Here is a 14,366-nt window from a genome sequence, read left to right on the forward strand (position 1 = left end):
TCTTACTCATTTCATATGCATGTTTATGCTTTCATATGTTCTCAGCTGAATCATAAAATGTTTGACAGTTTCTAGGGTTGCTGCCCTCTAGTGGTACCTCCTCAAACTGAACTAAAACTAAGTTATCTAGTAAAGCTTGGTTGGATAAACTGTACACATGCTATTCAAATCACAATAAAGTATAGTTGTACTCCTAAACTGTTTTGTTTGTGTCTCGCTCTTTCTCTGGTATTCTGTCTCTTTCCTCTTCAGCAAAGCATGCGTGAGAATAAAGAGAAACAAGCTCTGGGTGATCTGATGATAAAGCCAGTACAGCGGATCCCACGATACGAGCTGCTAGTTAAGGTGACACTAACCTTCCTATTTTATTTCTGCCTTTTTGTGCCTGTTCGTTTTTATTGATAACATGTCTTTTAATTAGGGATGCACCAATGTATCGGCCGCCGATATTTTTTTTTTTATCCATGCTGAAACGTTTTTAAATATCTTGAAAATATTCTTTAATGTTTTTAATGCATTGACCGTTTTTTATTTTGTTTAATACATTTGTCTTTGGCAAATCTAGAAAAGATGATGCTGTATTGGCTATGACTAAGGGAGATCATTCAAGACTCTCTTCATGATTTTTTTTTCTTTTTGAGTAAATTAAACGCTGTACTATTATTATTATTATTATTATTATTGGCAAAGAAAAAGTTTAAAAAATAACATTATTAACCGGTATGTTTTCTGCTCAAAGGTTTTTAAGCCCTGCTTTATGCAATTGAGCAATATCGGTATCGGAATCGGCCAATAGTTCTTTTTTAAAATCGGTATCAGTATCGGCCAAAAGAAAATCCTATCGGTGCATCCCTACTTTTAATGTATTTGGACTGGTTTGGAACACATCAGGCAGGGCTGAATGATTAATTGAAATATAATCGAAAATGCAATATGACTTAGAATTACCAAATTGCAAAGACTGCATTTTATTTAAACATGCGCAGCGTGTTTGTAGCTGTGTAAATTCACAGGCTTGTAGCTTTTGAAAACAGTGACTTCAGTGGCTCGGGGTTCGCAGTATATGCATCCTTTCAGTCTCTGCATCGTGTCACTTATAATGTTCACTTTGGAATAAAACATGTGCCATCCATTTCAACACATTTGTAATGAGAAACATTTATAATCCTAACTTTGGCAGATTTGCCCCTAAATAAAATCTCAAAGATTTAATGTTTGAAATTAGGACATAAATTTTAGCATTGTAATGTTACTGTTGTATTGTAATTTTTGTATTATTTAATACTCTTTTTATTTAATAATAATAGTAGTAGTAATAATAATAATATTTATTATTATTATTTATTATACTATTGTTAGAGTACTGGCAGAGTAAAAAATAATAGTTTTATTTTACACACAAGTACAGCAAACCTGGAGCTCTTTAAAAAAAAAAAAATCATTTTAAATCACAAACTCAATTTTTATCAAAAAAATGCAATTTTATTTTTCTTAAAACATTCAGCCCTGTATGTTTTGTATGTGACCACCATTTAGCAACTAGTTAAAATCCTTAATATTTACTCATCTGGTTTGTTAATGTTAAGGACAAAAAAATGCTTAAATTAATTGTCATTCTGCTATAATATACAGTCCTTGAATCTCTAGGACTGAAACGATCCATTTTATAAGTGTCTTTTTAGGTACTAGCTGTAATTTTGGTAGTTTAGTTTTTAAATGACACATTGTTTGTATGGATCAGGATCTTCTGAAGCACACTACTGAAGATCACCCTGACTACCTGTTTCTGCTGGACGCCCAGAAGAACATCAAGCGATTGGCTGAGAGGATCAACAAGGGCCGGCGCACCGCGGAGGAGCTGGAGAGAGAGACGCGCGTCATGCAGGAGATCGAGGCGCACATCGAGGGCGTGGAGCATGTGAGAGATCACTCAAAATCACTCATCCAGTTTATTAACTGAAGTGATTAAAACTTGGTTTTAAATCCATTTTTCTTTCTTTTATGATTTTTCTAAGATGAATTTTTTCATAGGTTCTAATATATAAATTAAACCTTTAAATTGCTTTTAATTTTTTTTTTTTTTCAGAAAACAAGACTTAATATTTTACATCTGATGTTTAGATATTTGTACTGGTGAAAAAGACAAAAATACTGAGTAAGAAAATAATTTTTGCAGTGTATTTACAGTTTTTATTGTGAAATCTGTTTAATGCTGTGTAAATGTGTTAATATGTTAAATATTTTAACTACATTTTTATTTCTTATGCATCTTTTGTTTTTTAAAAATCCCTTTAATGTAAAGCACTTTAAATTACCATCATAAATGAAAAGTACTATATAAATACATTTCCCTTGCCATAAGATATCAAGTCTTGTTTTGTGAAAAATTTATCAAAATTAAGTAAATCTTTGCTATAAAAAACAAAACAAAATTTTCAATCTGTCAACTGAAAAGTAATCTTTTTTTTTCAGTGCATTTACAGTTTTGGTTGCAAATCGTTTCACATTGATTAAATATGTTTAATAATGTATTATCTAATATAATAAAGTTATTAGATATAATAACTATATCTAATAATGTTTTTTTCCCCCCCGTCAGATCCTGAATCCACAGAGGACGTTTCTAAGACAAGAGATGGTGGTGGAAGCGGTGAGCACAAATAAACACAAGAAATCAAGTCACTTTAAGCCAACGTATGAGCTTCCTAAACCTCTGTCCATCTCTGCAGAAAACGGTGGGCGGTAAGAAGGACCGGTCTCTGTTTCTGTTCAGCGATCTGCTCATCTGCACCACGCTGAAGAGAAAGTCTGGATCTCTGCGCAGGAGCTCCATGAGTCTGTGAGTGCGGCTGCGCGTTCGCAGTTTTCTTTTAATAGTGCAGAGATGTGAGGAGGGCCTGGGAAAACTCATGTTTGGTTTAGAAACCCCCCAGAGTCCCCTGAGCTCTTCTGCACCTGATGGCCAAAATAAATGCATTTCATTTCTGAATAACACTGCACTCTAGTGGACTGTCATGGAAACACCACATAAATAATCTTATTTAGCATGCGCTTTCATCTAAAGTGATTCCCAGGACACTTATTTCTGGGACATCAATCAAAATAAAGAAATGCATCACGTTACAGAAGAAAAATGCACTGTAGATGCTCATTCATTCAGTTCAACGGTGATCTTTCATGATTAACCCTCACCACATTTGAACCAGCAAACTATCAGATATCAACGCTTTCATCTAAAGTGATTCCCAGGACACTTATTTCTGGGACATCAATCAAAATAAAGAAATGCATCACGTTACAGAAGAAAAATGCACTGTAGATGCTCATTCATGAGTTCAACGGTGATCTTTCATGATTAACCCTCACCACATTTGAACCAGCAAACTATCAGATATCAGAATAGATCATTAATTACTAGCGCACATCAACCCATGCTAGAAAAAATCCTCGACTGATGATTGAATTCTCTCTCTGCTTCTCTTTCAGATACGCCGCTGCTAGTGTCATTGACACCTCGAGTAAATATAAGTTCCTGTGGAAACTGCCCTTAGAAGACATTGAGGTGGTTAAAGGTAGTGTTATTATCTCACACAATCAGTATGACATGATTTACATGATTGCCATGTTTTTATTTATATATATATATATGCTCTTAAAAGTTCAGCTTCACAGTGAGACAGAAACCTGAGGTCTTCTTTCAAATGTGGAGCCCTTTCCTGGGTTACTTTAGGAAGACAAAATGTCCTAGAGTTATCTATACCTTTTCTATCTATCTATCTATCTATCTATCTATCTATCTATCTATCTATCTATCTATCTATCTATCTATTTATTTATTTACCCCTTTTATATTCCTTTCCATTACACTTAGTTGAACTTTGATGCTCTTTTACTGACCCATTATAATTTCTTCATCACAGGCTCTAATCAAGCCACTAACAGAGAAACCATCCAGAAACTGGGTTACTTTAGGAAGACAAAATGTCCTAGAGTTATCTATACCTTTTCTATCTATCTATCTATCTATCTATCTATCTATCTATCTATCTATTTATTTATTTACCCCTTTTATATTCCTTTCCATTACACTTAGTTGAACTTTGATGCTCTTTTACTGACCCAATATAATTTCTTCATCACAGGCTCTAATCAAGCCACTAACAGAGAAACCATCCAGAAAACCATCAGCCGTCTGGATGAAGATCTCAGCACGCTTGGCCAAATAAGCAAACTGTCAGAAACACTCAGTTTCCCTCATCAGGTCTGTCTACCTTTATGAACTGTGTTTACCTTTAGTGTGGAATACTTATAATCAGTTTCACTTTTACAGGTTGTTTTATGGAGGATTATGTACCTGTTCTGATTGGTTGTAGACAGGGGGGGGGGGTTGTGCAAAAAATAAATAAACTGCAACCATGCAACTTAACGAGACTTATCATGTTAACGAGAAAAGATAACATGTTTTTTTTTTTGCTGTTGACTTAAAAGCTTGTGCCAGTCAGACTTGATTTGCCTCTTCCTTGGAATAGCTGAGATATTCTGAAGTGTTTTTGTGTGTGTGTGTGTGTGTGTGTGTGTGTGTGTTAGAGTTTGGACGATGTGATAAAGGATCTGATGGCGTCGGTTCACCGGGAGCTGGCCGAGAAGCAGTCTCTGGCCTTCAGCATGACGTTACTGCCCACTAAATTAGAGCTGACCAGCACTTCAGCAGAGACCACCTTCATCTTTGAGTTCAGCAGCCCTGACACCCGCAGTAACTTCGAGCAGGCCTTTGAGGAGGCCAAGAAGAAGCTTGGTAAATCCTCAGAGCTGACCCTCTGTTTCTGTTTTAAATAATGTACAGCGATCTGAGAGAAATTTATATCAAATCATTACTTTCCTCCAGAGAAAAGAGGGGAAATTATTATTTTCTCTTACAAACTTTGTGTTGACATTTAGCAAACTAGTTAATAAAATGGTGTACACTACAGAGTAACCACTGTATATACACAATACAGCATTGTTTTAGTATTATTTATTGTATTTAATATATACTGTATGTAAAAAAATATATATAATTTATAATTAATATAATCAACTACTATAATATAAATAATACAAAAATAGCATATACAGTAATACAGTATGTATTTTTTTCTATATAAATTCTTTTTTTATAAAACTTTCTATACTATATACTGTAAATTCTTTGCGAATTTATATAGTATTTGTTAGGCTTTTCACGGAAAGATACAATATATATTTGTGACCGTGGACCACAAAACCAGTCATAAGTGTCTATTTTTCAAAATAGAGATTTGTGTATCATCTGAAAGCTGAATAAATAAGCTTTCCTTTGATGTATGATTTGATGTATGGTTTGTTAGGATAGGACAATATTTGGCTGAGATGCAACTATTTGAAAATCTGTAATCTGAAAAATATATATATATATTGAGAAAATCGCCTTTAAAGTTGTCCAAATGAAGTTCTTAGCAATGCATATTACTAATCAAAAATTAAGTTTGAATATATTTACGGTAGGAAATGTACAAAATATCTTCATGGAACATAAAAGATGAATCGATATAAAGCATAAAAGAAAAATCGATAATTTTGACCCATACAATGTATTTTTGGCTATTGCTACAAATATACAGTACCTGTGCTACTTATGACTGATTTTGTGCTCCAGGGTCACATTTAGGCATAGCCCAAGAAATACTCCCCATATTCATGCAAAATTCAATAAATACAGCATATATTTTTGTATATATTCAATGCAAATGCCAATACCGCACAATATTCTTTACAACACCCAAGAAATAGTGCCTACATTCATGAGAAAGCCAATAAATCTTTTATATAGTATATTAATGATGTATACTTCATATTCACATTAGCCCAACAAATATGGGGTGTACATTAATAGAAAAGACAAATATGCTATATATTGATGACAATCCCTACATTTTCATCAAAAGCACCCTGTTTTCCATGTTTTGTCCAGCCATGAACAAAGACCAGTGGGACCCTGAGTTCCTGAAGGCCATTCCCATCATGAAGACCCGCAGCGGGATGCAGTTCTCCTGCGCCTCCCCCAGTCACAGCTGTCCAGAGAACACGTATGAGGTGTGGGTGTGTAACAGCGACGGGTACGTGGGTCAGGTGTGTCTGCTGAACATCCGGGACGAGCCCACGGTGGAGGCCTGCATCGCCGTCTGCTCCGCTCGCATCATCTGCATCGCAGCCGTGCCGGGCCTGAAGAACAGGTGAGACCGACGGCCCTAAACACACCTGCTTAACAGGACAAATTCTCCTGTTTAAGACTAATAATAAATGAGCACCATGAGATTACAGTATATGTGGGAATTTCCAGGGATCAGGAGAGATCTCAGCAGGGACACTAATTTCAACATCCTTCAATGTATTTGAATTCTGTACAATTTTGCAGCATCATTTTCTTTTTTTACTGTGTAACTATAAGCTATAAACCCTTCAGTTTTGCCTGCTCGATTTATAAGTGCATTTAAAAACATATATGAATATAATACATTTTTTTTAATAAAAAAAAACAAACAAACAATAAAAAGACCTATAACACTAGCTTTCTCTGTTCTTTTATTATTCTATCTGATTTCTTTTATTCTATTATATAATTTAAAAAAACCTTGCTACGTGTACTGCGTTAGGCTAACTGAGACTTGTTATAGCACTTGTATATCATTGCTCTTTTGTTGATTCTGATTGCTTCCATTGTCCTCATTTGTAAGTCACTTTAGATAAAAGCGTCTGCTAAATGACTAAATAATACTTTATTATATTAATTAATATTATATTATTATATTTTATATTTTATTTAGCTTTTGTCAAGTTTTATATTTATATATATATATTCTTTAATTTGATGCTTTCTTTTTACTTCCGTTTTAATTCTATTCATGAGTAACCGTTTTAGTAACTTTTAATTTATTTTTCAGTTTAGGTTTAGTATTTCAACTTCAAAGTATTTAATTTAATTGGTTGCCAAGTTTAAGTTCTTCATCTAATATTTATATTTTATTTTATTTCAGCTTAATTTCAATTACCAAAAACTATTTTAATAGTTTTATTTTAGTGTGTGTGTGTGTGTGTGTGTGTGTGTATTATATATTGTTTGTGGTAATCTACAACATGAAATACACCCGTTATTAGGTTTAAAATATCCTGGAATATACCTTTTAAAACAGACTTTATGTGCTTTTGTGAAGGTTTTATTTATTTATTTATCTGTTTTGTTTTTATTGCTAATTTATTTTAGTTATTTGCCGAGTTTATGTGTGTATATATATATATAAAATGTTAATTTAAATGATTTTGCCTTTTAAAACAGGTTCAACTCAATAGCAGTGTAGTATGCTGTGTTCTAGTAATTTTTTATGCATATAAGCAGTTTGCAAGTGCAAAAATGTCCAATCTGTCTACTGCAGAGAACGTGTGGGTCATTCCACCCCCTCTGCCCCGTCTGAGTCAAACCCTGCAGCGTCTGCACAACCCCAGCTCCACATCTGCATCTCCGGCTCATCTCTGGAGCTCAGCAAGCCGCCCGCGGTCCCCGCCGCAGAGCTCGTGCCCTTCGATAGCGACGACACCGATGATGAAGACTCTCCAAGCCCTTCATCCACACTGCAGAGCCAAGCCTCCCATTCCACCATCTCATCCAGCTTCGGCAGTGAGTCTCTAAAATCATATATTTGATGTATGGTTTGTTAGGATAGGACAATATTTGGCAAATATTTAACTATTTGAAAATCTGTAATCTGAAAAATATATATATATATTGAGAAAATCGCCTTTAAAGTTGTCCAAATGAAGTTCTTAGCAATGCATATTACTAATCAAAAATTAAGTTTGAATATATTTACGGTAGGAAATGTACAAAATATCTTCATGGAACATAAAAGATGAATCGATATAAAGCATAAAAGAAAAATCGATAATTTTGACCCATACAATGTATTTTTGGCTATTGCTACAAATATACAGTACCTGTGCTACTTATGACTGATTTTGTGCTCCAGGGTCACATTTAGGCATAGCCCAAGAAATACTCCCCATATTCATGCAAAATTCAATAAATACAGCATATATTTTTGTATATATTCAATGCAAATGCCAATACCGCACAATATTCTTTACAACACCCAAGAAATAGTGCCTACATTCATGAGAAAGCCAATAAATCTTTTATATAGTATATTAATGATGTATAATTCATATTCACATTAGCCCAACAAATATGGGGTGTACATTAATAGAAAAGACAAATATGCTATATATTGATGACAATCCCTACATTTTCATCAAAAGCACCCTGTTTTCCATGTTTTGTCCAGCCATGAACAAAGACCAGTGGGACCCTGAGTTCCTGAAGGCCATTCCCATCATGAAGACCCGCAGCGGGATGCAGTTCTCCTGCGCCTCCCCCAGTCACAGCTGTCCAGAGAACACGTATGAGGTGTGGGTGTGTAACAGCGACGGGTACGTGGGTCAGGTGTGTCTGCTGAACATCCGGGACGAGCCCACGGTGGAGGCCTGCATCGCCGTCTGCTCCGCTCGCATCATCTGCATCGCAGCCGTGCCGGGCCTGAAGAACAGGTGAGACCGACGGCCCTAAACGCACCTGCTTAACAGGACAAATTCTCCTGTTTAAGACTAATAATAAATGAGCACCATGAGATTACAGTATATGTGGGAATTTCCAGGGATCAGGAGAGATCTCAGCAGGGACACTAATTTCAACATCCTTCAATGTATTTGAATTCTGTACAATTTTGCAGCATCATTTTCTTTTTTTACTGTGTAACTATAAGCTATAAACCCTTCAGTTTTGCCTGCTCGATTTATAAGTGCATTTAAAAACATATATGAATATAATACATTTTTTTTAATAAAAAAAAACAAACAAACAATAAAAAGACCTATAACACTAGCTTTCTCTGTTCTTTTATTATTCTATCTGATTTCTTTTATTCTATTATATAATTTAAAAAAACCTTGCTACGTGTACTGCGTTAGGCTAACTGAGACTTGTTATAGCACTTGTATATCATTGCTCTTTTGTTGATTCTGATTGCTTCCATTGTCCTCATTTGTAAGTCACTTTAGATAAAAGCGTCTGCTAAATGACTAAATAATACTTTATTATATTAATTAATATTATATTATTATATTTTATATTTTATTTAGCTTTTGTCAAGTTTTATATTTATATATATATATTCTTTAATTTGATGCTTTCTTTTTACTTCAGTTTTAATTCTATTCATGAGTAACCGTTTTAGTAACTTTTAATTTATTTTTCAGTTTAGGTTTAGTATTTCAACTTCAAAGTATTTAATTTAATTGGTTGCCAAGTTTAAGTTCTTCATCTAATATTTATATTTTATTTTATTTCAGCTTAATTTCAATTACCAAAAACTATTTTAATAGTTTTATTTTAGTGTGTGTGTGTGTGTGTGTGTGTGTATTATATATTGTTTGTGGTAATCTACAACATGAAATACACCCGTTATTAGGTTTAAAATATCCTGGAATATACCTTTTAAAACAGACTTTATGTGCTTTTGTGAAGGTTTTATTTATTTATTTATCTGTTTTGTTTTTATTGCTAATTTATTTTAGTTATTTGCCGAGTTTATGTGTGTATATATATATATAAAATGTTAATTTAAATGATTTTGCCTTTTAAAACAGGTTCAACTCAATAGCAGTGTAGTATGCTGTGTTCTAGTAATTTTTTATGCATATAAGCAGTTTGCAAGTGCAAAAATGTCCAATCTGTCTACTGCAGAGAACGTGTGGGTCATTCCACCCCCTCTGCCCCGTCTGAGTCAAACCCTGCAGCGTCTGCACAACCCCAGCTCCACATCTGCATCTCCGGCTCATCTCTGGAGCTCAGCAAGCCGCCCGCGGTCCCCGCCGCAGAGCTCGTGCCCTTCGATAGCGACGACACCGATGATGAAGACTCTCCCAGCCCTTCATCCACACTGCAGAGCCAAGCCTCCCATTCCACCATCTCATCCAGCTTCGGCAGTGAGTCTCTAAAATCATATATACTCGCTCATGTTTGTGATCAGTGTCTTATTGATGATGTTTTGTATTTATTTGTTTCTCTCAGATGATGAAGCAGCCGTTTCAAAGGACATGGCCATCGAGACCACGAGCTCCGAGGAGGAACAGGAATTTCCCGTCCCGAGCACATTCGGGGCCCCTCGGCTCAGTGCGGACAGTCCCGTGGATGGCCGAGCCATGCGGCGGTCCAGTCGAGGCTCCTTCACCCGGGCCAGTCTGGAGGACCTGCTGAGCATCGACCCCGAGGCGTATCAGAGCTCTGTCTGGCTCGGGACCGAGGACGGCTGGTGGGTCACTGCATGACAGAATAAATAACTTCTGTAATGGTAGGGCAGTACTTATTATTATTAGGGACGGTATTATTTAGTTTTTGTATTACTTATATGTATATGTTTTAGTTTTCATAATTTTTTTCACTTTAATTTTGTTTTTATTTTAGTTTTAGATTTAGTAAATGTAGAACTTAAACTTCAGTTTCTAATTTTTTTAAGATCTAGTTTAGGTTTTAAGAGAATAAACATTTACATAACATTTAACTTCTGCAATGCTATGTAGGGAACTGTTTGATTTGGTCTAACAGGATGTGATTGTATCTTTAAAAGTAGGCTGTGATATTATTAGTTATTATTATCTTCACTGCCCAACTGGCCATGATTATATCAGCATAAACCAAAAAAAAAAAAAATTATCATTTGAAACAAAGTCTTTATTTATTTTTTTTTGCGTCATGTCGCGAATCCATTTCTCTTTCAGGTCAGAAGCAGCATGAATGCTTGGAGTATGTGAAAAATAGAACGGGACATCAGTTTACTGTCGGGGATTTGTTGTCAATCCGTGCCGTAGACAGAATCGCTGATTATAATGGGCTCTGTTGTCTATAGTCACGTTGCGCCGCTCGCGTCCTGTGTAAACATGGGGTAATATTAGGAAAGAGCTCAAGATCGCATCAGTGAAACACTGTTTGTTTGCTTTACTTTGCTGCAGATTCATTTTTAAACAAGACATTATGATGCAGGTTTTAGTAAACGATGATGCAGTGCTGAGTCTGACTATAGAGAGTAATGTCGCACCACATAAGTGTGAGTAAACATGTTTTTAGTCAAGTCACCTTTATTTATATAGTGCTTTATACAATACAGATTGTGTCAAAGCAGCTTTTCAGTGTCAAACAGAAAAATAGTTTCAATAATGCAAGAGGACAATAAAAAAGTCATTTTTGTTGATATATTTTACCACTATTTCATTGTCTGTTCCAGACCATTTGATATATACAGAGTATTTATACGTTTTAAACCCAAATGACCCATGCAGAGTATGTCACAGCAGTGTCCATCTGTTATTTTAATAAGCAAAACTGGTAGCCAATCATAGCAGGAGGCGTTTACTTGTGAGTCTTGAATGCAACCGCCTATAAAAACAGACCTTCTGCGGAGAGGCTCAAAAACAGGATAGAAAGTAGCCTATTACTTCTAAATTATGTTTTATATATATATACTATATACACACACACTAACATTATAAAATGATTTAAAAAATGTAGTTCATGAACCTTTTAATATAACAACATATAATAATAAAAACTATTAAAAAGCTTATATGGGGCTAAGTAATGTATACAAAGAAAATACATTATATATTAGATATTTGTAAAAACATTTAAAAAAATACTGAAAATCATTCAAAAATGAACATTTCATTTTCATGAAAGTTCTGACTATTTGAATGTAAAATTAATGATCTGTTAAATAATGACAATGTTTGTTAATGTAATTATTGGTAGTTATTATAAGTGTTCAAACTTGTGTTTAGGCAGCACTCAAAGCCCATGGGCCGAATTAAAAGTCGAACGATAGTAGGACACAATGACGTAATGGCATTTAACTGCACAAAACACCCACCTGCTGTTCCTTCTGTTTGGAGTTTAATTCTCACCTCAGGTGACCCTGATCTGACTACAGTACACCCGTTTACCGCGTTCCCACAGAGACACTCGTTATCTCAAGCTCAGACCTGCCCGTGTCCTCAGTGCATCCTGTCACTTTCCACACAAACATTTGCTCTCTCTCTCTCTCTCTCTCTCTCTCTCTCTTTGCGTCACACAAGCAGGTGTGGAGCATTTGTTCTTGCCTCACTGCCAGTTGAAAGTCAAAACAAACAAAAAACAGTCCGATGGCTTAGAGAGCATTTGACTTGATGCCTGTATATATAATGTATTTTAATTCCTAATAATATCAGCATATTAGAATGATTTCTGAAGGATCTTGTGACTCTGAAGACTGGAGTAATGATGCTGGAAATTCCACATTTCGTCACAGGAATAAATTACCGAATTAAAAGTCGAACGATAGTAGCACACAATGACGTAATGGCATTTAACTGCACAAAACACCCACCTGCTGTTCCTTCTGTTTGGAGTTTAATTCTCACCTCAGGTGACCCTGATCTGACTACAGTACACCCGTTTACTGCGTTCCCACAGAGACACTCGTTATCTCAAGCTCAGACCTGCCCGTGTCCTCAGTGCATCCTGTCACTTTCCACACAAACATTTGCTCTCTCTCTCTCTCTCTCTCTCTCTCTCTCTTTGCGTCACACAAGCAGGTGTGGAGCATTTGTTCTTGCCTCACTGCCAGTTGAAAGTCAAAACAAACAAAAAACAGTCCGATGGCTTAGAGAGCATTTGACTTGATGCCTGTATATATAATGTATTTTAATTCCTAATAATATCAGCATATTAGAATGATTTCTGAAGGATCTTGTGACTCTGAAGACTGGAGTAATGATGCTGAAAATTCCACATTTCGTCACAGGAATAAATTACAATATATTTGAAAACATGGAAAACGTTTGTTTTAATTGATTTTACTTTATTTTCAATCAAATACTTGCCGCCTTGGTGAGCATTAGAGACTTTCAAAAATATAAAAAATTGACCCCAAACTTTTCAACATAAGTTTGTGATTCCCAGTAAACGCCTAAGGACATAAATGTCATATTTCATAAGTATAATCATGTTGTTTTCTTTCAGTATTCATGTGTACCAGTCGTCAGACAACATCAGAAACAGGAAGAACAGTATGAAGATGCAGCACTCTGCTTCTATCCTGTGTATCCTGTAAGCAGCTTCCGCCTCATTGATCTGTTGCCATGGTAACTTACGCAACGTCGGCATGGAGACTGAACATCTTTTTTTCATTCCCAGGTATCTTGACAACAAAGTGTTTGTGTCCCTGGCGAACGGGGAGGTGATTGTTTATCAGAGGGAGGCAGGTGAGCTCAGATCCATTCCAAATGATTCAGTTATAACCGATAAGAGTGATTTACACTGACTCTCTCTGCTTTTTCTACATAACAGGAAGTTTCTGGGATCCTCAGAGCTCTCAAACGCTGTGTCTGGGCGCTCCAACTGGACCCGTGACCAAAATGGTTCCTGTTGCGGGAAAACTGTGGTGTGGCTGTCAGAACCGAGTCCTCATCATCAACACCAGCAAAAATCTGTCATTTTCTGTTTGGATGCAGTAAAACACCCACAGATATTGCAGAAAACATCTGGCTCAAGTTTGCATTTTCTTCTGTCACTGGCCATAATTCTGACCTTGAAATCAGCGTTATGCATTCATGTGAAAATGGGCTGAGCATTAAACAAATCGTAATCTGGCTCAGATTCAGACAGGAATCATGTGTTTGTGGCAGTTTTTCTACTTATTAAGTAATAATATAAGACTTCACTGCACAAATGGTTGTCGAAAACAAAAATGCTACAAAATCTTTTGAGAAAATCTGACGTGCTTGAGCAAAACAGATGCTATTTTTGGAATCAGCACCTCAAAATTATTAAGAAACAAGTATTGGATTTTATTCAACAAATATGATGCAAAGCGGCATTATGGTTTTTATCTGCTGGATGATAAAAACAAGTCAAAAAAGCACAAAAACAGATCAATAGGGCTTCAAATGTGGATTGTTAGAGCTAATTTTATACAGGGTTATTACCATTAATTAAAACAAATTGTGTGAGTTATATAAAAAAAAATGAATAAAATAAAACTTTTAGCCATTGAAAAAACTATATATTAAAAAAAAAATTATAATAAAAAGGACAAAAACACAACAGAATTACTAAACCTTTAAAATAAAACTAACTAAAAATATCAATAAATACTATAATAGTATACAAATAATACTAACACTGTGTGTGTGTGTGTGTGCACGTAGGTCTTAGCAGGTTACACTTTTCAGTAAAAATGCTTGTTATTTGAGCTATAATAGTATAT

The 14,366-nt window shown here is 35.3% G+C and overlaps 1 protein-coding gene across 1 annotated transcript in view; it reads left to right on the forward strand.

Moving 5' to 3' along the window:
- arhgef17 (Rho guanine nucleotide exchange factor (GEF) 17) overlaps positions 1-14,366 on the forward strand; it is a 34,411-nt gene that overhangs the window by 16,815 nt on the left and 3,230 nt on the right. The window contains exons 4-16 of the mRNA XM_016284403.1: positions 253-345; positions 1,742-1,918; positions 2,600-2,650; positions 2,730-2,839; positions 3,487-3,572; positions 4,143-4,261; positions 4,588-4,795; positions 5,990-6,251; positions 7,449-7,690; positions 10,139-10,379; positions 13,121-13,207; positions 13,295-13,362; positions 13,448-13,579. Coding sequence (XP_016139889.1) covers positions 253-345; positions 1,742-1,918; positions 2,600-2,650; positions 2,730-2,839; positions 3,487-3,572; positions 4,143-4,261; positions 4,588-4,795; positions 5,990-6,251; positions 7,449-7,690; positions 10,139-10,379; positions 13,121-13,207; positions 13,295-13,362; positions 13,448-13,579 — 1,876 coding nt within the window. The remainder of the gene's footprint in view (positions 1-252; positions 346-1,741; positions 1,919-2,599; positions 2,651-2,729; positions 2,840-3,486; positions 3,573-4,142; positions 4,262-4,587; positions 4,796-5,989; positions 6,252-7,448; positions 7,691-10,138; positions 10,380-13,120; positions 13,208-13,294; positions 13,363-13,447; positions 13,580-14,366) is intronic.

Source organism: Sinocyclocheilus grahami, unplaced genomic scaffold (assembly GCF_001515645.1).
Source record: "Sinocyclocheilus grahami isolate Dianchi unplaced genomic scaffold, SAMN03320097.WGS_v1.1 scaffold182.1, whole genome shotgun sequence".
NCBI lineage: Eukaryota > Metazoa > Chordata > Actinopteri > Cypriniformes > Cyprinidae > Sinocyclocheilus > Sinocyclocheilus grahami.